This window comes from Rhinopithecus roxellana, chromosome 1 (genome assembly GCF_007565055.1).
Source record: "Rhinopithecus roxellana isolate Shanxi Qingling chromosome 1, ASM756505v1, whole genome shotgun sequence".
NCBI classification, from domain to species: domain Eukaryota; kingdom Metazoa; phylum Chordata; class Mammalia; order Primates; family Cercopithecidae; genus Rhinopithecus; species Rhinopithecus roxellana.
Window position 1 is genome coordinate 118548301 of NC_044549.1, and position 25580 is coordinate 118573880.

The 25580-nt window shown below is 42.2% G+C and overlaps 1 protein-coding gene across 7 annotated transcripts in view; it reads left to right on the forward strand.

Moving 5' to 3' along the window:
* The first annotated feature begins 912 nt into the window (after window positions 1–912).
* Window positions 913–25580, forward strand: part of MECOM (MDS1 and EVI1 complex locus) — a 622387-nt gene continuing 597719 nt past the window's right edge. For 4 of the 7 annotated variants that reach the window (XM_030929610.1, XM_030929637.1, XM_030929641.1 and 1 more), the window contains exon 1: window positions 1140–1289. In XM_030929610.1, coding sequence (XP_030785470.1) covers window positions 1253–1289 — 37 coding nt within the window. In that variant the 5' untranslated portion in view covers window positions 1140–1252. Of the gene's footprint in view, window positions 1290–25580 lie in introns of all 7 variants that reach the window. The other 3 variants (XM_030929613.1, XM_030929616.1, XM_030929646.1) reach the window with 1 other exon arrangement.

Sequence of the window (25580 nt, forward strand, 5' to 3'; positions counted from 1 at the left end):
ATTGATTCATACCTTGTACACAGCTAGCCCCTTTAGGAGTTCCCATTTCTGAGTGGCACTTCATTGGTAAATCCTGTAATTAAAGGAAATTTCAACAATGTGTTTTTTTTTAAGAGTGTGTGATTTCCCCCCCATTCTTCTTTCTTTTGACCACGAGGTTGTAGGTTTAAGCGAGTGAGTGAAAATGGCAGGCAGGCTGAGCTGCATCGGGAGGCGACCGGGGCAGCGGTGAGGGAGGCCGGAAGGTGACAGCCGACCTTTGGGAAAGCAGGAGGTCTTAGGTGTCAAATGCCCGCGCTGGCCAGGACCCGGGAATCAAGGGTGATCATTACTAGTTGGTAGGGAAATAATACTGAAATGTCCCAAGCATGGCAGCAAGCATTGGTATTACAGCTAAAATCGAGGAAAAAACCAGTTATGTATTCTGCTTACAACCCTGAAAGCGGAAGCCGCAATAGCTTCAGTAGCAGTAGCAGCGGCAGCAGTAGATTTCTCAAGTTCAGGATGATTCTCACTTTCTCCTGGATTATTAGCCGAGAGTCCAGCCCTTCTAGTTCTTTAACAGAAGGGTTTTTAAAAAATGTTTTTAAAGTTTTTTCCCCCCTCGCTTCTTGCTTTCCTTATAGATGGTACAGAAAAATATCAGCAATTTATGGTGGGAAAAACAATAACAATAATCATGATACAAGCTTATTGGTGATTCTAACACGGAATCAATCCTCTGCCCAAGCCTTTTCAATTCCCCCCTCCCCTTTTTTTGGGCGAGGTGTCTGCTCCCCTCTGGCTCCCTGCGTTCCCTCCCCGCCCCCCGCCGCCCTCCCCGCGGCTCCCTTTCTCCGCCTCCTCGGCGATTGCCATCTGACAAGATCTCCAAATCAAAGTGATAAATCGCTCCAAACTTTTTTTGGCGGCGCTGAGATGTTGGAGGGGCGTCTAGCGCGCATGTGCGAAGGTGTCCAAACTGACAATGCTGGAGAGATAGCGAGTGTGGATTGAGAGAAAGGGAGAGAGGGAGGGAGAGAGAGTGAAAGAAGAAAAGACAGAGAGTGACTGTGTGGAAGAGAGAGAGACAGAGAGGGAGAAACAGGAGAGAGAGAGAGAAACAGGAGAGAGAGAGAGAGAGAGAGAGAGAGAGAGAGAGAGAGAGAGAGAGAGGAGAGAGGGAGGGAGCGAGAGGGAGAGCAAAAGAAGGAAAGGATCCAAGAAAAAAAAGCCCCAACCACACACCAGCGGCTGCAGGACTGGGCACAGCATGAGATCCAAAGGCAGGGCAAGGAAACTGGCCACAAGTAGGTGCAATATCCCTTTTCTATTGGCTTTTCCCCCTCCTCTGCCATCTTGCATATCTGTCTCTAGCGCTCCGGGAGGGAGCGCGGGCTGCCTCTTGCGCCGGGGCCCCGGGTGGAGAGCAGGCGCAGCGCAGCCCCAGCAACCTGCCGGTTCCAGCCTCTGCCCCCGGTCGCCCGTGCTCTCGCTCCCGGGTTGGGCGTCGGAGGAGCCTGGGCAGCCCTCAGCCCCGAGCACCGACCAGCTGTGGCAACCCCGGGGTGGGGGTGGGGGTGGGGGCAGCAAAGACTAGGGGTGGGAGGGAGGAGAGAGCGCGAGAGTGAGCGCGAAGGGGTGGGGGGGGGAGAGAAGAGGAGAAAGTCTCCCCCTCCCCTCCCCTTCCCCCCAGGCGGGGGAGAGTTGCCTCTGGCCAACCAGCTAGTCCCGGGTGTGGGAGGAGGGGGGTGCGGGGGATGGGGGGGCGGGCAGGAGAAGGGAGCCCTTTCGAGCCTCCGTTTATTTCTGGGGTTTGGGTAGGGTAGCACGCTCAGAGAGAGCCACAGTGGCGGCGGCGGCGGGCGGCTGTGGTGGAGTTGGGAAAAGTTGCGAGGCGGCCGCTGGAAGTTGCGCGGGCGGGCGGGTGGACTGCGCCGAGCCGCGGCTGCGGTAGTGGGCGCTGTGCGCTCGGCCATGCTCTCCGGCGCGGAGCTGCGCGGCGGGAGGACTGCGGCGGGGATGTGGGACACCAAGATGGGGGCTGTAATCGCGGGCTGGGGGCGGGGGGCACGGGCAGGGCAGAGCTACCGGCTCCGCAGAGCCATGTGCAGGTGGGGAGAGAAGAGGCCCAGCGAGCGCTCGGAGGTGGGGAGATAATAGGCCCAGCGAGCGCTCGGAGAGCTAGGAGCGGAGGGCACACAGCCAGCGGCGGCAGCCTAGGAGCAGGAGGCAGAGAGGGCGCGCTGCGACCCGCGCACCTCGGGCTGGCTGGGCGCCGAGCAACCCCCAGGGGGCGAGCTGCAAGAGCGTTGGGCCGCGGAGAGGGCGCAGCGCAGCTTCCCGCGCTTCGTCTGGATGCAGCCTGGGTCCAGGGTCAATAACCCTCCCCGGCGCCCCCTGCCTGCCCGGCGCGGAGCGGCCTTGGTCTGGCGGGATGTGGGCGAAGAGGTTTGGGGCGGGGACGGTGGGTGACCCATCCCCCACTCTTACAGCAAAAGTGTTGGATGACTCGCCTGGCTTTGCCGGCGGGGCCCACACTTTCCCACACGTTGTGATGCTCCACCAGGACTGTAGGCGACAGGGCTGCGTTTGTCCAAATGCTTCTACTTCGAGTTGAAGGGGACTCAGCGGCGCCGAGCCCGGGAGTATCTCGGAGCGCTCCTCCTTGAGGTGTCAATACGCGGGGCTGGAGCTGCCTCGTCAATACGCGGGGCTGGAGCTGCCTCGGGAGTGGACAGGCCGCCGTTCGCTCTCCCACACTCGCACTCGCCGAAAATAGAACTCTCTAATTGTGTTGCTTACGGAAGGCAGAAATGAGAGATGGGAAGTGGGTGGGATGCTTCTCCCCAGTGAAATCCCAGTCTCCCCCCGCGCGACCCTCGCACATTAGAGCCAAGTACGGTAGGTATCGTATCCACGCCTCCCTGCTCGCTGCGTCCCTGCAGCAGCCCGGGAAGTCGGCGGCACCTCGGCAACCTCGGCTTCGCGGGCAGTGGAGTCGGCGGTGTAGCCCGGCGAGATGCTGTCATCCCAGGCGCCTTTCCAGTGCTTTGTCCAGTCCTCACCCAAGCACTCGTACACTCCCCAATACATTTCCTTTCCCCTGGGTCTGAGAAATCAACCTAAATATAGGGCTCTCCGGGTCATCAGTCCATCTGTTTCTCTTTTGGGTATTGTTCTTTACACTAGCTGCTGCAGTGTCAAAGGGCGCCGGTGGAACTGTTTTTCCTGTTTACTTTTAAATGAGGCCGATGTCTTTATTTTCAGAGAAATAAATGTACATATACTTGAGGTTTGCGGGCTTCGATTTGGACTAAAGGTTGGGGGAGAGAGAGAGTGTGTGTGTGTGTGTGGGGGGGAGTTGGCGGGAGTGGGGTGGTGGGTGGGGGTGGGTAGCCCTTTTCAACTATGCCTAAGTTGTGAAATAAAAGCTTAAGGCTTCGCGCCGCGACTCACTGCCCCATAACTTCCGAAGTGAAAGCAGAACACAAAACCCTTCGAATTTTCTTGAGCAGCTTTTTCAACTATTTTAATTGCCAAGCAAGACATACGATGCCGTCTTTAAATATTCCTGCACGCACAGTCCACTCAGCATCCAGAAACTGAGCCTCGTTTCCGATCTGATGATACTTGTCATTCAACTGGTGGGAGATCCATTTATTTTGTCCCCAGGGTCCCTAAAGATGCCGCTGCCGCTTTCCGATAGCTAGATCTCAACTCTTACAAACTTTTACTGAGCCTCAGATTCCCGCTTGCACTGCTCCAGCTGTTGCTGCCGCAGCTGCCTTTCTCAGACAGAAGCGCTGCGTTGCAATTCTTCAGTTACAATCTGGGTAATAAAGGAAATCATATTAAAACTACAGATTTTTGTATTTTAAAGCGCGATTTCCTTCCCCCAGTAGCGCGTGGCGGAGATGGTTGGTGACCCCTGCGGTGCAATCATCCAACGAAAACTTCACTGCTCTGCACCAGTTTTCCTTTTTCTGGGTTTAGAAGGGGCGTTGTTACCACAATACTTTAAAAAACACAACTACTTTTTTTTTGTGGCAAAAGGAAACATTACAATGGAAACAAATTACATATAAATAGTTGTTTTCTCGGCAGCTTGTCGTTCTTTTTGTCTTTTGTAAATTTCTTTGGTGGTCTTAAGTCCTGATTTGGCCTTGGCTACAGTGCAGGAGCCCATGGACCAGAGACCACGGACCCTGAAAATACCTGCTGAATCTACACCGAGATTGAATGCATAACACAGTTTCCAAATTGTAGGGCTTGTTTTTTATACAATAGCTGAAACCGATAAATTCGTTGTAAGTCATTTGGGAAGATTAAAAAATTTAATTAAAAATAAAATGAAAGGCAGGAAGATTGACATTTGCAGTGCCTAACGCCCCTGAATTTTATTTCCATCTTTAAGAAAAGAAAACTAAAAGCCAAGCCGACTCTGGCAGCGCAGGGAGACTTCCCAGCCATTTTCTCGGGCAGCTAGGATAGCACCTGGGCCGTGCCTGAAATGCCAGTTGCTATGGTCCTGACGGATGGAAAGGAAGCGCAGGTTGGGTCTGCCCAGCAAGTCTAAAGCCTGAAACACCGAAGCCACACTTACCTTACTTCCCCAAAGTGACAACGCGCGGGAATTCAGTCACAGCAGAGAACGAGTTGCATCCAGTAACTCCCTTAGCTACCGGCCCCCCCAGAAGTCTCGTAAAGTCGCAAAAGGCGATGCGATTAGCAAGACCGCAGGGAGGGGGGCACTTGTTACTTCTACACTTGCTCTCTGTTTAAAAAAAGGCCCTAAAGTAGGAAAGGTGGATGCCAACCCTTTCTCCCGTCCTTAAACTACTCACCTTGTCAGCCCAGTACCTAAGATAAACAAAACAAAACAACCTCCCGACAACAACAAACACAACACACAGGCATTCAGTCTCTGTGTGTCCACCGACTTGGGTTTTCCTTCATCCTTAAGAAACTCAGATGAAAACAGAGCTTTGTTTTAAAAAATACATTTATTTGTTTATTTCAGATTGCTTCTGAGGAGGAAAATCCTTCTCCCAACGGAGGCCGAGGCCCCTTCTAGGAAGGCGGTTTATTTGCCATTACTTGACCATTACCCCGGCTTAGGACTTCTTTATTGCATTTGGCACTTGGAGCACAGTCTTCTTGCAGTATTTTGATGTGTTTTGCCAAAAAAAAAAAAAAAAAAAAAAATTTGTGTTTAGGGGAAGGTTAATTACGCTTTTCATTCTTCCCTCATCTCCAGCACTGTGGAAGGGAACGGTTCATTAGCTATAGAGGCAGAAAGGCTAAAAAGCAAGGCTTCTTTTTTTATTTGTAGGGACTGCAGAGTTGTAGGTATTGGCTATAGAGTGCATGTGAGTGTGTGTACGTATGAGTGGGAGTGAGTGTGACTTTTGCCGGGTAGCTCGGCTTCCAGGCTTTCTGAGCCAAGGCCTCCCCTAAGCCCTGGGGCCGGCTTCCTGCAGGGACAGACATTCAACGTGTAAGACTAGAAATTAACATGTCATTCCACGAATTTTGGTCTTTCTTTCTCTCTTTCTTTCTTTCTTTCTTTCTTTCTTTCTTTCTTTCTTTCTTTCTTTCTTTCTTTCTTTCTTTCTTTCTTTCTTTCTTCTTTCTTTCTTTTCTCTCTCTCTCTCTCTCTTTTTTGGAATTGAAGGTAAGGAGTCGTAAGCAATTTCTCTTTAAACATGTTACTACTGTTTGGGAGATTTTTTTATTTTTGTAAGTTGGGGCCAAGTTGTCCAAGGCTGCAGTCGTGACCTGGGGCAGGAAGGGGGACGCCCGGCTCCATCCTCCCCTGGCTAGAAGGACAAGAGAGCGGAGTTGCCCCCGGCACGCCCGGCTCGCCGCCCTCTCTCCTGGCACCCCCCTGCGCGTTGCCTCCGCTGGAAGCGGGCGGTGAGATGGAGAAACTTGACTTGTCATCTCCTGGTCACCGGCTTTTTCCCTGTTCCCAAGGCACCCAGAGCCCTGTTCCCAAGAGCTGAGCCCTCCCACGCTTCATCTCAAAACCGTCTGGTGCTGGGGAAGTGGCCCCAGATGGACGTGGGGGTGGGGCTGGGGAAGCCCCAGTGAGATGGGAGGCAGTTGCTCACTCAGACGGCCCCCTACACCTCGCTCCTCAGGCTGCTCAGCTCAGGGCTCCAAGGTTTGGCCAGAACTCTTCTTCGCCTCTCCAGTCTCAGAGGGGCTGCGTGCCTGGCGCGCTGCTTCCCTCGGAGCTGGGTTTACATTGAGAGTGTAAACTCACACCTACACATGCGCGTGCTCACCCACAGACGTCTTGGCTTCAGGAAGACAAGGGACACTCTTGTGTACAGGGCAGACACACACTCACTCATTCACTCTCCCCGTTGGGACAGGCTCCTTCCCAGCCTCGTAGGGCAAGGGAGATGGGTTTGGGGAAGAGATGGGTCGGGAGGGAACAGTTACACTCTGATGATGCCAGGTACATTTTTTTTGGAGTGACGGTTAACCCTTCTTCCGCTGGAAGCCGCTGTCTAGGCATTTTCTAAAATGGTCTGTAGGGTCTGCTTTTCTTTTCTCCTGGACGGCCCAGGATAAATCACTAGTTCCCTCCCTACTTCCCCACTCCACTAGCCACGGTCTTCTTTCTAAAATTAGATATCCCCCTTCCCACTCTTCTGGCCTTCAGAGTTTACCAGGGAATTTTCAAGGAAATTGGCTGTATAGTGAGAGAAAGTGTGAAGAAGAGGATAAAGAGGAGACAGACAAATCGATCAGAAAACCAGAGAGGGAGACCGGAAGAGAGAAATAGTGTTGTTCTTCCAGATCCTTAGTTTGCACACAGATTGATATTATCCTACCCAGCCCCTCCAGGAAATGAAAAAAGTATAATCCTTGTTAATTACCTTTGCTTACTACATGCCATACAAGAAACTTCAGAGATGTCTCTACATAGGGAAAAAACTGTTTACAAGACTCTTTCAAAAGTGTGACATATTGCTCTAGTTCAGCACTAAAAACCTAAACATACTTAGCCTCCTTTGAAGTGCCCTGGCTGGGGCAGCTTATTTGAGTGTGGTTCAGATATTGCTGTGGGTATAACTAATGGCTTCTACCTATTTAGCTCAAGTGGGAGGAGAGAAAGGCCTGAATTCCTTGTCCAGTGGGTCCCGCTGGAGACTGGGTTCTGGCTTCTTGCCAATTCTGTACAATGTCAACATTGAATATTTGAATTCCCAGACTCTATTTAACAAGTTTCTAAATAAATAAACTCATTGTGTGTCTGTGTTTAAAATTATTTCACCTCTTTCATAAAAGCTACAGCATCTTATTACATTGGCCTTGCAAGTTGATTTTAAGAAAATAAACAAACAGATCTCAAGGCATTTTAATAACCAGATCTCCACAATTCGTATGTATTGTGAAGCCATTCTTCTACGTGTGGCTGTATAGGGGCTACTTAGAGGGATTGTGGGCTGTTCTGTGTGACCTGATAGTGAATTATAATAAAAACCCCAACTTAGTTCGGAAAGTCAGTGAAATATTAACTGCGTCTAAAGGGAGCCTTGACTATGTAACTTTAGTGCATTTAGATATTTGATAATTTTGTCTACTGGGTCTGCAGCGGACAGAGAGCCTCACTGATGTGTCCTAAATGGTTGTCTGAATACAGACCCCCCTTCCCTATTGGTATCAGTAGGTCTAGAACTCTGCCCAGATGGTTTTGTTTCTAGGCACTTTTTTATCTGTGTGTGTCCTTGTAAGTCAGAAGAAGTAAATACACAGATATTATCTTCATATTTCACTTTGGTGAAAAAACCACAAGTCCTATGGTTTTACTAATTACCCAGCGTTTAAATATCCATACAGCATTTTTATCTATATAGAAACATAGTTGTTCTAAGAAGTACATACTGAATTTTTTTTTTAAGGCAAGTTCTAGTCCTTTTGAAAGTGTGGACCACATCTGGAGTTGTTAGGAAAGAAAGTGGAATTTACTCTAATTTATGTGTATAAAGCATAACGTTATTAGAAAGAATGGGATTTGAAAGGGCACACAGCAAAACCCATAACATTTAGTGGGTAATGTGGAGAACTCAAAGCCAAGACAGAAATACCATCAACCCATGCAAACTCTAAAATAGATTACAATGACCTCAGCCATTTTCATTTTCAAAAATAATAACCATGATTAAAATGGGGGAGTGTTTTGCTTGGAACCATACTCGTCGGCATTGTTATAAAAGCTGTTCTGTGGTTAAAGAACTGTTTCATTATAGAAAAAAAGGGAACTGAAATTTTAATCAAATTCCTGACTCTTCAAAATCGCGCATTCTTGAATTAATTCTTATTTTGATATTAGTTGTTATTTTTATTCATTAGCAAACATGCTTTTGGCTCGTAAATTCAGCCAAATTCTTGACTATTGACTTTTATAACAATTCGAAAGGAGAAATTTATTTAGAAAAGAGATTTTATTACCTTAGTAAACACGTGTGTAGGGGTCATTAACTACACAACATAAAGAACCAACATTTCCTAAACCTTGTTCAAGAACCTGCCTAAATGAATTAGTTGTATATGTCAAGGTTGTTCAAATGATGACATTTATGAATGAAAGTGCTTGTACATAGCAGTTTTTGGGCTTTGGCGATGGGCAGGCTTACACAACAAATATCGATGTGCTAGACCCTGTGCATGGGCAAGCCATGTTCCCTACTCTCACAAGCATTACAAACGTACATATCAGTGTTTGAATATGCGCATGATCCCTGATTGAAAAGTCAGGTCCTTTTCAAATTACTGAACGCCTCTGAGGCCTAGCATCTTTACTTGTGAAGTGGGAGTAATAATACTACCCTCCTTGGGCTGCTGTGAGAATTAATTGGTATAATGTGTGCAAAGTACCTAAGGCACATGCAATCACTAAATAAATCTTAGTCAGTTTCAGTTTCCTTATAATTTATCAGTTAAATTTTCTGAAGAAGAAACACCCTTTTTTCCCCTCCTGTTCAATGTTTTTATCCAGTTTCCTTTCTAAAAGTATTTGCATGTCTATAGTAAGCATTTTGTATGTCTTCTCAATAAATTATGCCCTCAGAATGAAAGGAAGTCATATCTAAAATTTGGGCACATGAAAACTGTCCATACCAAGCCAAACTAGGCAGGAAATTTGTTCTGAAAACTTGAGCATCTTCCTTTGCCCTTTATTTGGAGTGGGGGTGAGGGCAATGTGTAAATAAAATGATTGAGATTTCAACTTTTCACCACAGATTGTGGTATTGTATAGCCACACAGCCCAAATTTAGTTTTGCATAATCTCTAATTGTCATTAGACAATACGCCCTCCTGAATGAAAATGTGACTTTTAATGGAATGAGTTTATAAGTCACTTTACTACTGTGGGTTGCTTCTCTTTAAATGAATGGATTGGACTAGAGCAGAGCTTGTAGATTTGCAGGTACCATAAATGAGTGAAGCAAGGTGGGTGTAAGCCTTAAGCTCTCTCCTATTTTTATTTAATTTCTCAATACCTAGTATTTGTATTTCAGAACAAGAGGGAGTGGTGGAGACGGTGGGAAACTGGCAGTTAAGCCTCCTCTAAAGGTGGCAGCTTCTTTTCAGCTACAGCTCACTGTTACCATTTGGGCAAGGGGGTTCAGGGTCGCCAGGTCTTCTACTTTTTAAGAGAAGCCACAAATCTGGGTTTTTATGTAATTTGTCTCTACTTTGTAAAATGTTGATTCAATTTTAAAAAATTCTGGAGGCCCAACCAAACACCTCTGCCTGCAATATGTAGTTTGCAAGGTTTGCAATGTCCAGATTTATTGATTTTCAAGGGTCCTTCAAAGTTTCATTTTATGGTGATATCCATAAGGGTTTCTGAATATTACTTTGTGTTTTAAGATCTATATTTTCTTAATATTATGTATGTGTTAATGTGTGTGTGTATGTGTGTGTTTTGATAGGTGGAAGTACTTATTACAGAATCTGATATCTGGCCATTTATCTGGAAAAATAGTCTTTTACGACCATGTTGTGTCTTTCTTTCCCTCCATGCCGTTTCATCATTAATTGGCTTAAGAAAATAAACTGAAACATTCCCTCCCCTTCTTGTAGCCACTGGCCACCATTCTTATTTCTCACTAAACCTAATTCTTTGATTTGTGGGCTGGGGGTTGGGCAGTAAATCATTAGGAGACAGTCATCTGTGGCTTTCCACAATGGTAGAAGGAGTCATTTGGCTACTGTGGATATTCAGAGGAAGAGTTCACCCCTGCCCTCCTAGGAGAGTCCAGATGTAATGTCCTGTATATCTGTAACTGAGGAACCCAACTGATTTTTAAGACCCGAACCTACGATGGAGAAATTAGTTTTTAAGAGATGAATGTCTTATATGACAAGAGTGGCTTTCCTTGTAGGAAGGAAACATATTTTCATATGTTCAGGGAACATGTGAAAATAAATATACTTTGCTCTGTTTATGATCATGAGTTGTATTTCTAGCAGAAGTGATAGGTGAATAACAGGTAAAATTAAATCTTCAGGATTAAAAGATGTGGTGATGGAATGTCAACACAATGGACTCTCCCAATAAAGATTTGACTAAGCACTTTACAATATCTAACTCAATACTGTAGTCATGGGACTTGTCAGTGAATAAATGGCACTATCAGTGAACATTGTTGGGAATATCTTCGGATAATGCAATGCTTTTAAAGGAGGATTCTGAGTAGTGATGAACCATGCATATAAGCATTATCAGTGGATTATCACCTCATTCCCAATTTTTATACCTGATGCTGAATCTCAAATTCCTAAGCTTGGCTGTTGAGGGGCTCTACTTTTGTGCCAGAAGAATGTGGTGACTCTTTGCCTGGGGTGAGATTTGCCTGGGGTTTGAATCTTGGCTCCACCTCCAACTAGCTGGTTGAAATGAAGGCAAGCCACGTAACCTTTTTGTGCCTCAGTTTCCTTGCTTATGGACTAGAGGTACTTACTTCATGTAAGGGCTCGATCAATTAATGCATTTAGAGTGCCTTAAATAGAATAAGAGCTCAATAAGTTTTTTTATTGACTTTTCAGGCTTGTCTTACTCAAGACTGGACCATTCAGCCTACCTTGTTTACTCATTCTATACCTCTCAGTCTCTTATCAGCCTACTCTTGTGTTTCTACCATCCAAATTTTGGCCATAATGTTGCCATAGTTTGTAAATCTACCCATACTGTACATTGACCATCAAAATCTAACTTCTCTAAGATTTCATTTGAACTGCTACTTCTTCATGATCACTCCTGGAGATGACTTCTGTATGTTATTTCATTCCAATAGTATGGAATTGTTTTTGCCTGTCATCATTTTGACATTTTATTATAAATTGCTTGTCTTCATGGTATATATCTTATTTTTCTAGACAAACTGTAAAACTCCTGGAGAGCCCATTTCTGTTTTGTATAGGGCCTAATACTATGCTTTGCTTATGGCGGATATCAATACGATTAGGTGATGTTGGTTAGCAATGGGCTTTGGTGGATTATGTGAACCCCTTCAATTTCTTTGCCTGTAAAACTTGTGCAGTTAAGTAATGTCAGCACCAGAATTCTGGGATATCTGACATTTCAAGTGCATACTAAATCCACAATTGACCTATTTTGACAGTGATAAACCACCTGGAAAGTGGAGTATTAGTCCTAATTTTCACCAATAATGTCCCTCATTTTGCCAGTGCAGGTATAGCTCATGACTCCTCACTTAAATCGCAAATTGTTATTGATCTCAAACTCTGTACTAGACCTGATTCTGGAGAATGTCAAAGAAGTCAAGGTAGAAATGGTAAAGCGTTCTGTGAACTAATGTCATTCCTAGGGATTTGGGAATATTCAGTTTACAAGTCATCAGAAGGCAAGTTTTTTTTTTTTTTTTTTTGAGACGGAGTCTCGCTCTGTCGCCCAGGCTGGAGTGCAGTGGCCAGATCTCGGCTCAGTGTAAGCTCCGCCTCCCGGGTTTACGCCATTCTCCTGCCTCAGCCTCCCGAGTAGCTGGGACTACAGGCGCCGCCACCTCGCCCGGCTAGTTTTTTTTTTTAATTTTTTAGTAGAGACGGGGTTTCACCGGGTTAGTCAGGATGGTCTCGATCTCCTGACCCCGTGATCCGCCCGTCTCGGCCTCCCAAAGTGCTGGGATTACAGGCTTGAGCCACCGCGCCCGGCCAGAAGGCAAGTTTTTATCTAAATCCTAACACCAATTTAGGCAGTTTTGCTGTCTAATATTTATGCTCTATTAATATAGAGCATAGTGTCAAGCATTTTGCTGTATATTTAAATGCACTTTTATGATTAAAGATTCTTTCAAACAATTTAAGGTTGATAGATAATGTATTGAATCTTGTTTTACTGATTAAATTAACCCAACTCACTCAACCCTGTTCCCTTAATTCAAGTGCAAACATTACTTCTTTTTCTCTGCCCCTCCCCACTCGTCTAACCCCCATCCATCATTTCACAAATCAACCATCTCTATAGAGAAAATAGGACTGTCTGTGTCTTGGACAACTATCCTCAAGTTCTGAATGATTACAGGCTTTTAGTGCCTGTTAGGAGTTTTCTTTTACCAAGAACAGTCATATATGGTTTCTTGTGTGCCAGGACTGCTCCTAAGTCAATGGGAACCCCTTTAAATGAGGGTAAGACTAAGAACCACAGCTTTTATGCTTTGCATAGACTTTACTTTTGGTGAGCACTATGAAATTAGTAATAAAATGTTTCATGATAAAATGATAATAAAAACAAATGGAGGGATGGAATAACTATCTTGGTTTTGGCTAGGGTCATAGTTCATGACCTTCTTTTGGGTCCCAGACTCCTTTGAGAATCTCATAGAAAGTATGGAGCTTCTTTCCAGAAAATGCACATGCACATAAACATTTTCATCCAATTTTAGCAGCTCATGGATTTCTAAATTTCTAAATGGTTGAATGGGGGTTCAACCATTTTTTCAGACTTGATTCACTTTAGCATGTTTATTATAAAACATCTTAAAGTTTTTATTAATCTTTTTAAAATTATCTTATAAACAGTATTTTTTCTTATTACAAAATTTATACACAATAATTTTTAAATGAAAAGAATGTATCAAATAAAAATGAAAGTTATTTTCTTTCTTTTTTGTCATAAATTGCCTGTAGGTGACCACCATTCATCCTTTAGTGTAGCTTCCAGCAGATTTTTCCTCCATGCATATATTAGCACATACATACATACAGATTTACAACTTTTTACAGCAACTTGCCTTTTCTTTTTTTTCTTCTTCATAGGTTATTGGGGGTACTGGTGGTATTTGGTTACATGAGTAAGTTTTTTTAGTGGTGATTTGTGAGATTTTGGTGCACCCATCATCTGAGCAGTATACACCGCACCATATTTGTAGTCTTATTCCTCATCCCCTTTCCACCCTTCCCCCCAGGTCCCCAAAGTCCATTGTATCATTTTTATGCCTTTGCATCCCCATAGCTTAGCTCCCATATATCAGTGAGAACATCAATGTTTGGTTTTCCATTCCCGAGTTACTTCACTTAGAGTAATAGTCTCCAGTCTCACCCAGGTCGCTGCAAATGCTGAAACCAAAAAAGAAAACTATAGACCAGTATCGCTGATGAACATAGATGCTAAGATCCTTAACAACATAGTAGCTAACCGAATTCAACAACATATCAAAAAGATAATCCATCATGATCAAGTGGGTTTCATACCAGGGATGCAGGGATGGTTTAACATATGCAAGTCAATAAATGTGATACACTACATAAACAGAATTAAAAACAAAAATCACATGATCATCTCAATAGATGTGGAAAAGGCATTTGACAAAATTGAGCATCCATTTAGGATTAAAACGCTGAGCAAAATTGGCATTTAAGGGATATACCTCAATGTAATAAAAGCATTATTTTATTGTGACAAACCCACGGCCAACATAACACTGAGCAGGGAAAAGCTGAAAGCATTCCCTCTGAGAACTGGAACAAGACAATGATGCCCACTCTCACCACTCTTCTTCAACATAGTGTTGGAAGTCCTAGCCAGAGCAATCAGACAAGAGAAAGAAATAAAGGGCTTTTTCTTTTTTTAAACTTAATAATATACCTTGGATCTTTTGTCTGTATGTATCAATCTAAACCATTCTTTTTAAAGGCAGAAGATCCTCTATTGTTTGGATCTAACACGTTTCATTGAACCAATTCCCCATGGATGACATTTGGGTAGTGTCCAGTTTTCAGAACAGAACAGAGAAGTTCCCCAACCAGGACCCAAAGAAAATGAAAGTGAAGTCTGCAATTAAAGGAAGCTCACAGTTCAGGGTGAAGTGTGCTGACCTCTGAGACATGGGCACAGCAGGGCTTTGGGAAGGTCATAGAGGGTTGCCTCACCCTGTCAGGGCAGATCAGATTTCCAAGCATCTTCACCTTCTGGAGGATCAAGGGTCTAAAACCAGAGCTAAGGTATATCTTTCTAAGATCCACAGTGATATATCTGTGATATTTCAAGCTTACTGGATGATTCTGGGTGTTATATTATGCCCCATTTCCATTTCTTCCTGCTGCTTGGAACAGGCTGTAGCCGAAATCAATCCATGTAGCCCCAACTGGGTAAGGATAAGTAAGTTGTCAGAGTTTCAGGCCTCAAGGCTTTTTTTGTTGTTGTTAAGTGATTTCCTTGTTTGTGTGGGACATTATTATCATACTGCCTTATCCTGTACATGTACCTAAAGCCAACTGATGCTACTAGACTAACCAAAACTTTTTTGATGTTCTTTAAAAAATTACCCACAATAATTTCTAGCTTATGGATTGTAAAGACCATTTTTATAGAAAAATGTTTTTTGCTGGGTAATCTGACTATGGGAAAATTTTTATAATGGAAACTATCTCTTACTTTTAACTATAGCATAAAAAATATGACAGTATAATGTTACACACTAAAGCCCATCAGATGCAAAATTCCAGTTTTTGATTATAAGTTATAAACCAGGATGCAGAGACTTCTGAAAAGTGGTTTTCTTTGGCAATGATGTTGTTGATTAAATATAAAAATTCAGAAAAAATTAGTTCAGCCCATTCCTTTACACAGAAGGTTACAGAAATGGAATAGCTGGGTTTTGGTTCTACTGGGAAGAACTATTCTGCTTATTAAAGTTCACTGGATTACATCAGATTGCAAACGTATTGGACATTTTAGACTGGATTTGAAAAGGTACCATTCAAGGAGTTAAAATTATTCATATAAATCTTTAAGTGATTAATTTACTTAGCAATTTTAATTCCTTAGAGCACAATATTTGTTCCAAATGCATACTTTTTTTGACGTGGATGTTTACTGGTTGTTCCATGAGGGCATTACTCTATTAACATTTTTCAAAGTATATTTTAAGTTAGATCAATCAAATTGAATTAATAAATAGTTATCGAGTACCTAGTATATGTAAGGCATGATGAATTAAATCCTATAAACACTCAATTTCCTGAAAGTATTGAACACCAACATTTGACAGATATACATATACCCCTGACAATGATTTATTAACAAGCACAAAGATATCCATGACTACAAACTGGTTTTGTGAGCTTAGAATACTAAATCCTAAGCCTATCTCTTCTCCAGATATTTTGTTTTCCTTTTTTTTTTGAGATGGAGTTTTGCTCTTGCTGCCCAGGCTGGAGTGCAATGGAGCGATCTCAGCTCACTGCAACCTCCGCCTCCTGGGTTCAAGTGATTCTCTTGTCTCAGCCTCTGGAGTAGCTGAGACAGGGTTTCACCATGGTGCCCAGGCTGGTCTCAAACTTGTGTGCTCAAATGATCTGCCAGCCTCAGCCTTCCAAAGTCTTGGGATTACAGGCGTGAGCCACCATGTCAACCTGGTGTTTTCCTGAAAAGTCTCCTATCACATTTGTCTGTTGTTAGGGAAATGCTGATTACAATAACTGAGTAAGATGTAGGATGTATTTACACAGCCTGTAAATACTTTACAGAAATACAAGCCTTGGATCTGCAGATAGGCAAATTACTCTTTCCATGCTCACAGTTTTAGTGTATTTTATCCACTGTGCAGTTAGAGCAAACTTTCCCATCATAGTTCAAGAAAAAGTTCTCTTTAAAGGATCTCAAAGAATTCCTCCAGCTTCTTGCCACTTACAGCTCTGTCTGAGAGCAAAGATCTGATCAAAATGCCCAAACTGAAGTCTCCATGGTTTCCAAAGGTGTATCTTTCTGCTAGGTTCAATTTTTATCCAGTAGAAGATAGTGCTACCCCGAAACTGATGTAAACTCACAGAAGTGGCTTGTCTCTCAGGCTGGCATGTGATTTTCTTGTTCATGAAACAGAAATAAGAATAAAAAGCACTGCGTTCTCTTCCAACTGTCTTTGCCAACCATCTTGCTGAGCTGTGTGTATGCATCCAAGCCAATGTTCCAGCCACTAGGCTTGGCACAGAAATTAGTGCATTGAACATCATTACTTTTGGGCACAGTCTGAAATTCTAAGCAAAATTCCCCATTTGCCTAAATGCATAAGATGCGAGTGATTTACGTATCCTGTTGATAATGATGCAGTATTAAAATACCAGCAGAGACCGTGGTTTGACCCATGAAGCAACATTGTATCCTCTTTTTTTTTTTTTTTTTTTTTACCTAAAAATGCTGGGTAGATAGATCATTAGAGAATGGGAAATGTCAAGGTGAAAAGCATTGTATGTCTAGGGTTTTCAAAGTGCCTCATGGTCTGTATATCAGATCTCTCTTCTTGCCCTCGAATGATGGTAATATCAGTCACCAAGGTTTTACCTTCAAGAAGACAAAATACTCTGATATCTAATACAGTACAATGAGCTCTATCTTAGTTAACCTTCCAAGTGAATCCTTGGCATTGGCCAGGACTTGTAGAATGTGACATGTATTTCCTTCTACTGCTTCTGGAGTAATTTACCTACCATGTCATAACATCTCATTATGAAGCTTATTAATTACTAATAACTTTCCTAAGAGGAAAATGCTCTTTCTGGCATTTTGAGCCCTCCCCGCCTTGAAGATAGAGACTTGTTTTTTTTCTTAGGTGTGATCATCTCCAAAGTTCAGTATATTTTGGGTACCGTGAACATGTTTTCTGGCAGATAATGCTGACTGGGAAGTCAGGATGTAGGGGTGAGTCTCCAGTTTGCTATTTATCAGTATGGTATCCTTCTGCAGGGCATTAACCCTCTGAGCCTCAGTGTCCTCAAGTGTAAGAGAGGAACAATAATTACCTTTGCTTTGGCTTCTTCCAGACCAGTAATGCTAACATAAGATGGCATATGTGTAAGCTTTTATCAGCTGCAAAAAGCTGTGTGAATTTAACACACTTAGAATTTCTTATTATAAACTCCAGAAATTATAGAATATTAAAAATGCTAAGAGGATGTTAAGAATGTAGACTCTGGAACCACATTATTTAGGTTTTGCAATTTTAATTCCTTAGAGCACAATATTTGTTCCAAATGCATACTTTTTTGGTATGGATATTTACAGGTTGTTCCATGAGGGCATTACTCTAGTTAACATTTTTCAAAGTATATTTTAAGTTAGATGGCTTGGCTCTGTCACTACCTAGCTTTGTGGGAATTGGCCAGCTATTTACTTCTCTGTGCCTGAATGTCATCCTCTGTGAAATGGAGATAGTTTATAACAGCAACAATAAGTAATAACGCCAGTCAAGGTCGTTTAGTGTTCATGCATCATTGCAGTTAATCCTCACATCTCTACGAGGTGGAGGACATTATTGTCTTAGCTTAGAGATGAGCGCTCTGGAGACATGTTTGTTCTTTGCTCTAAGCCTCTCAGCTTTAAGTGCAGAGCCAGGATCCAAACCTTGATCTGCTTTACAATAAAGTCCAATAACTTAATCTGAATGAATGTTCCACTGCCTTATTTTTTTAATCCAGAAATAAAAGTAGAACATTACATTGCCTGGGCATTCCAAAGTTCATAAAAGGTAATAAGATTTTGGATAAAAGACACTCTAACTTAAAGAAATGATTTCATACAACTCTTAGTAAAGAGGAATTTTGCTGCAATTTAAAATAAGAAAGCTTCTTTGTACGACAGAGGCTGGTCATCACTTCATCTTTCATTTTCTTCCTAGAGTTATCTACATTGTGATTTTCTATCATGTTATGATTTTAGTTTTGTTTAGGGAGCTGCTAGATTCAGATTTTCATTTCCTAGACAATGTATTGTGACAGTAAACATGCCTGAGCTCACCAGCATATTTTTAGGGAAAGGAAAGCTAGCTACAACTTTCTAATTTTTTTTTTGTACAATAATTGAAACCAAGTCCTGTTCACTTATCCTCAATTTGTTTTAATATCCAAATCACTTGGGCCTGCAACAAAGTATTTGACTAGTTACTTAATTGAATAACCTGTAGAATTCAGATAACGGAAGCCTACTGAGCTCTCAGATCTAGTTCTTTTTTTATTTTTAGGGAAAGGGCAGTGAACAAGTTAAGAGAAGAGACAGTGACTTTCAAATATGGCTGCATAGAATCACTTGGAATGCTTAAAAATACTATTCACCCCAATCCAATTAAATCAGAGTCTCTGGGGATGGGACTCAGGTAGCGGAGAGCAATGTGAGTCCTGGACATGAGAAACTGGAAAGAAGGAGGTCATTTTGATTAAACAATAGGGAAATAGCAGGGCTATTTCCAAATGCTACCATTGGGGGCTACTTCCAGCATTATATGTATTTTCATGTATGGCTTCCTTTCAGTTTTTACAGGCATAGGGTTATCTTTAAACTAGATAATGATCTTGCTTTCCACCTATGATTTCTGGCCTTTGTAGCAGCAATAGATGAGAGATTTTCAGTTGTGAAAGAGCATCGTTGGGGAAACTTCATCACAGAGAGTGGATGTTTGTGGAGAATCCAGAAGCTCGATATCTTTTTGACCATTTTGATCTGGTGGCCATTTCTCAGGAGACAATAATGTTTCTTCAGATTAAACAACAAGGAAAACAATAGAAAAAAACTCCAGAATCAGCAGCTGCTTTATGAGAGAGCAGTTTACTATTGCTAGCTACTTTTTTCCTTTGGTTTTCTAGAAATCCAGACAAAAATGTTTCTGCCAACCTGCCCATGCAAAGGGAGCAACGGGAATTCTAAAGAAGGTATGCAGGGAAACCAGAAAAAAAAATACATCTGTCTACTCAGAAATATTAAAAAGCAGGCTATTAGGTTTTAGGGTGAGATTGGGCTATATTTTAGGAAGTTTAGATGTTGAACGCCAGTGGCCCTTAGGCTTGGTTGGTTTTAATCAATGCTATCAGTCACATTCTTCCATATACATGAAAATTCATTAAATAATCTCATTTGTTGTTGTTGGACAGCCTAGGTATGTTCAGTTGCACCTGAGTGTACATTTGGTCTGTGTGCCTGATGGTTCCGGAGGTTTAGTTGAAATTGGTGGGACACACACATGAACAGCCCCTGTTAAGGAACACAGTCATTTGCGTGTACTTATGGTGAAGGAGAATGACTTTACTCAAAGAGAGGACTAAGTCAGTAAAGAGGCATGAGTGTGTATTTATAAAATGTGTGCAGATGTATATCTTTGGACACCTGAAGGGCTCCCTCCTTCAGTTTAAACTGTGTTTCAAAACTATTAACAATATTGCACAAACCTCTGAGAGATTTCATTTGGATTCTGCAGTTTATTTCAATGCTGCTTAATCTAATTGCCCCTTTGTTTTGTTCCCCCAAAATGATCACTTGAGTTTTATAATTTTTAGAATTTCCTTTGAACCAAGTATAAAGGAATATGATGGTTCAGTTGTTGAAAAGAGAGATTAAAGCCAGGTTTTTATGAGAGTTTTGAGTTTCAAAATTACAATGCCAGTGTAAGATGAACATAAAATGTAAAATGGCAGGAGCTGGGTGTGGTGGTTCACACCTATAATCCCAGCACTTTGGGAGGGAGAGGCAGGCGGATCACCTGAGGTCAGGAGTTCGAGACCAGCCTGGCCAACATGGCAAACTCTGTCTCTACTAAAAATACAAAAATTAGTCAGGTTTGGTGTCATGTGCCTGTAATTCAAGCTACTCGGGAGGCTGAGGAAAGAGAATCACTTGAGTCCAGGAGCTGGAGTTTGCAGTGAGCCGAGATTGTGCAACTGCACTCCAGCCTGGGCAACAGAGTGAGACTCTGTTTCAATAAACAAACGAACAAACAAACAAATAAAATAAAACGTTGGAACTGAACCAAGAGTAGAATTTTCTAGCCTCAGGAGTGGGGCTTCAGAATCATAGCTATGTGAGATAATCTATGTATTTTAAGAGTATTATAAGTTATGGTGCAAGGGGAGTTTTGTAGCATACTATATGGTAAACTAAAGAAAATAGAATGATTCTATTCTACAGTTTGAGGCTTGAAATAAGGAAGATGAGGGTAAGTTTTTCTAGGCAATGCATACAACAGGGGTGAAACTAGTAAGAGAATGCTGGCTTACCTATTTCTTAGCTGCCAGACTGCATACATTTGTTGCTATGAGAGGCAGTTTTGTGACTTGTTTTATGAGAGTTGAGCATCTCTAGTTGAGAAACATCTCTTTCACTACACAGAAATTATTCATTTCATTTTCACTGTGGTAAATAAAATAGTTTCTGCTATAGAGTGTTTAAATACCATTGAGATAAAATAGGAAGCTGTATTCTAAAAGTTAGACCCAATATTCAGAACCCAGTGGAGATGAAGGCCCAAGGTCAGGCCAGAGTTGTCATGGTGCCCTCAGTTAATGTTTCTGAAGCTTCCACTTGGGGAATGATTTTGGATGAAGGATTCTTTTAGTAATTTTATAAGTGACCTAATTCTCTCTTATGAAGCTTATTTTGAGAGTAAGCAGAAGGAAATGGTAGTAATAACAAGATTGGTTTGTGCTCATTCACACTTTTCTGCCATTCGGATTCTGGGAGTGGTGGGGTGGGATACAGGGTGGCAGAAAAGCATGTGGAAGAAAAACAGGTGTGTAGCAGAACGGGGATGTGCAAGGTGGAGCACATTTGGGGTATTTATAAGAGGGTTTCTTTAAAAAACACAGTGCTAATAACTCAGTATTTAAAGGCACATATTTGGGGATTCGCATATTTCCATTAATAGTTCTGTGAAAAGAAAATTTAGCAAAATCAGATTGATGACTGATGTAATTTAATTAGACTCCAGCCTCATAAATATGCAATGTTATTTGAATGAGGAGTTGAATTATTAGGCTCCCTGAGAAAAAATGACAATTCGGTTTGCTTCAGAGTTTGTTGCAAACATTTCTGCCCTTGTATAAATGTGTAAAATGATTTGGTAATTTAAACACTAGAAGAAAGGCTAAATTTAATTGACCAGTTGCAATAACCATTTGTTACTTAATATAGAGATATTTTTTGCTCTCCTTTGCAGCCCTTACTCTCTTTTCCTGTTTTGTGATTGCAGATATTCCTTTCTTGAACCATGCCTTCTATAATAGCTTTGAGAGATGCTAGGTTTTCATTCTCCTGATAATTTCACACTGCCTTAAATCCATTGCATGGTGGCTTTACTAGCACAACCAGAACAAACTATTAAGACTTTATAAGGATATTAAAATCATTCAGTTGGCCAAAGAGACTTACTGAATTTTTTTTGTTTTGTTTTGTTTTGTTTTTTTGTGATAGGTTGGCAGGATGAAGTAGGGGAAAGGAGCATGAGAGTACTTTGTAATTTTTTTTTTTTTTGAGACGGAGTCTCGCTCTGTCGCCCAGGCTGGAGTGCAGTGGCGAGATCTTGGCTCACTGTAAGCTCCGCCTCCCGGGTTCACACCATTCTCCTGCCTCAGCCTCCCGAGCAGCTGGGACCACAGGCTCCCGCCACCACGCCCAGCTAATTTTTTGTATGTTTCCTAGAGACGGGGTTTCATCGTGTTAGCCAGGATGGTCTCCATCTCCTGACCTCGTGATCCACCCGCCCTGGCCTCCCAAAGCGCTGGGATTACAGATGTGAGCCACCGCGCCCAGCCTCTTTTTTTTTTTTTTTTTTTTTTTTTAATTAACCTTTGTTTTGAATAAAACTCTGGCCAGGCTAACTACCTGAAACTGTGTGAACCTATAGGCTCAATCTCCGAATTAATTTGGCAACTCAGAGTGTACTAGAGCCCTCTCCATAACCATGGTGACTCTCCGAGCAGTCAGACTTTTGCTCTTTTATCTTCTCTGAACTAACTGCTCTTTACTTTTGGCCAAGATTCTTTCCTTTTCACTTCTTTTTTGTTCTGAATTGGCGTAAGAACCTATCCTACAGTGGATGAATTTGCGGTTTTCTTCATGTTTTGTCAGTTACCTGACTATTTTAAAATCTCATTTCTAAATATTTTTCTTCTCTCTTGTCTTCCCTTCACTTTTGAAATGGATAAAGCAGAAGTTTTGTTTTTCACGCCTGCCTTCCCCAGTCGCCATCTGCACCATCTCTGCATTCTCTCTTTAATTCCCTGCAAGCGTTGCGCAGCCCTGTATTCTCTTTATGCCATTTTGTTAGATTCTTTGCTGAAATGAAATATATGATTAATAAATGGGAAGGCCTTTACTAGTGATTGATAACTACTCTTAGAAACACTGTCATTTGCAATTCATTAAATGCCTTATTTGCCATTTATATTTACTGAAAATTGATACTCTATGTATTAGTTCTTTCTCAATGACAGATCACTGGTAAATGCATAATTAAAAGAGAGCTTAATTCCAATTTGTCTTCATTTCTCCTTGAAATAATCTTACAGCTGTCATATGGACCTTCTTCTCCATTCCAATGCATTCCTCTTTGCCAGTGCCCACAATTGTTCTCTCTTATTTATGAATTCCTTTCCTTAGGGCAATATTGTATTGTCAGAAGACCCAAATTCAAATTCTATCTCTGCCACTGACTGTGAGACTTTGTACAAATAGTTAATAGCCCCCAACCTCAGTTTTCTCATCTGTAAAGTGGGAGTGAGAATATTTATTTCGCAGAATTAGCGTGAGGTTCAAATGAGCTAATACATTGGAAAATGCTTTATTAACTAAGAAATGGCATTTATATTGGTGTTGAATTAGCCAACATGGCCCTCTAGCTCCTTTAAAGAGAACACTTATGATAATGCCCCATACTTGCAGGTTATAGATATATTACAAAGAATGATTTGCAAGGAAAATAAAAAACTGGCCACAGATCTGTAGTGAAACCCTCAATGAACAGTGCCAAATCTCTCCATTGCACAGAAGCCAGAGCCATCAGAGGGTGTGGCCTTATCAGTAAGGAGTTGGCTCAGTGGGGTTAAAGTCACAGAAGCACTGACCTACCCAGATCTGTGCCTATGCAAATAGAGAACAGTCAGTATACTGACTAAGTTTTCTTCAGCTGATCCTGTCCTGAGATAACTCCAAGTGCTTTCCTACTTCTCACTGCTGTGCCTCCAGTCTATTCCTTTATACCTCAGCACCTGGCCTCCTGATTCCTCAATCTTGCTCTGGTCTGGGTTTTTCACCAAATGAAGCTTTCTTGATCACCAAACAGGTTTCTTTCCATTTTCTGTCACCATCCTGTTTTCCTGAACTTCAATCTTAAGGTGGCCCTTAGCATGACAGGTAGAATATGGAAAGACTTCTGCTCTCCCAGTGCTGCCTCTTCTTGCCTGTGGAGACCTAGAGTGTCACTGGTGGGGCTTCAGGTGGGTGGCCAAAGGCTTCATGCCCTCTGTGGGAGAATGCATTGACCCTTATCCCCCAGAGTATCTGATTTCTTCACAAAGGCTTGCACTGATTGGACAAGGGAGGGTAATATAAACTTGGGATCACCTCTTCATAATTTTGTTGAGGTCAGAGACTGTCTCTCTTTCTGGCAAACGTTGATTTATGAGAGGCATAGGATTTAGGGGCAAAGCACATGTTTAAATCTGTGTCTGCTACTTAGTAGCTCTGAGACCTTGGACATTGACATCACCTCTATAACACAGAGATGAGACCACCGACTTCATAGGGTGTGGTGATGTTTCCATGACGTCATATTTGTACTGTGCTTAGCACTTTGAAATTCTCAGTAAAATCCTTTTCAGTTCTGTGACCTCTGTAAAGCTGCTACTGTTACCACCACCCCTTACAGAAGAGAAGCCTTAGTAGTAAAATAAATATTAGAATGGCACAGATGGACATACTCCTGCAAGTAGGTTTCTCCTCAAATTCCATTGAAGTGTCAATATTTTTTCTAGTGCTTCTCTCTTCTGACCAGCACCTTTGTTGTAATCTTTAAAATTTTAGAATAGTGAAAGACAATGTTTTGGAGAAGACTTTTCAATACTTATTTACTGACAGCCCAATTTCTTTCAATCTTGGGTGAACTTCTTTTCTTTTCTTTTCTTTTTTTTGAGATGGAGTCTCGCTCTGTCGCCCAGGCTGGAGTGCAGTGGCCGGATCTCAGCTCACTGCAAGCTCCGCCTCCCGGGTTCACACCATTCTCCTGCCTCAGCCTCCCAAGCAGCTGGGACCACAGGCGCCGGCCACCTCGCCCGGCTAGATTTTTGTATTTTTTTAGTAGAGACGGGGTTTCACCATGTTAGCCAGGATGGTCTCGATTTCCTGACCTTGTGATCCGCCCGTCTGGGCCTCCCAAAGTGCTGGGATTATAGGCTTGAGCCACCTCGCCCGGCCGGATGAACTTATTTTCACATTCTGATCTGTGGGCCAATGAATGGTAAGGTTGGGCCTGATTATTCTTTAGGGTCTTAATTATTCTTTTAGTAGGTAATTTAGGATTTATCAACTTTAGACATCTGTTCAAATAAAATATTTGAACATTTTTTGAATTAAAAATGTGAATAAAATATCTTAATATTGCTCAAATCAAATATTCACTACCTTTCCTGTAAAGAATTATTTCTGTGACTCCAGATTTGCTCTGACCAATACATGCAACAGAAGTTTTTAAGATTCACCACGTGGTTCACTGTGTTGTATCTTTTTCCTGTTCCAAATAGAGGCTTATTTTAGCAGTCTAAGGCCCAGAGGAAAGATGAAGATGAGGCATAGTTGGCCCAGAATGGGGCACATAGCATAGCATTAGCAAGAAATAAACTTGTCATAAGTCACTGAGATTTTGGAGTTAGTTATTACGGAAGCATAACTTAACCTATTCTGACTGATATAGTGCATGTCATAGGTATAAATACTTATGAATTTTGATTAATGTTTTATTGATGTGCCAGTTTATATCCTATCTTAATACTTGGGGTTTTGTGAACTGTGAATTATGTTTATTTTTTTATTTTTTATTTTTTTATTTTTATTTTTTATTATACTTTAAGTTCTAGGGTACATGTGCATGACGTGCAGGTTTGTTACATATGTATACTTGTGCCATGTTGGTGTGCTGCACCCATCAACTCGTCAGCACCCATCAATTCGTCATTTATATCAGGTGTAACTCCCAGTGCAATCCCTCCCCCCTCCCACCTCCCCATGATAGGCCCCGATGTGTGATGTTCCCCTTCCCGAGTCCAAGTGATCTCATTGTTTAGTTCCCACCTATGAGTGAGAA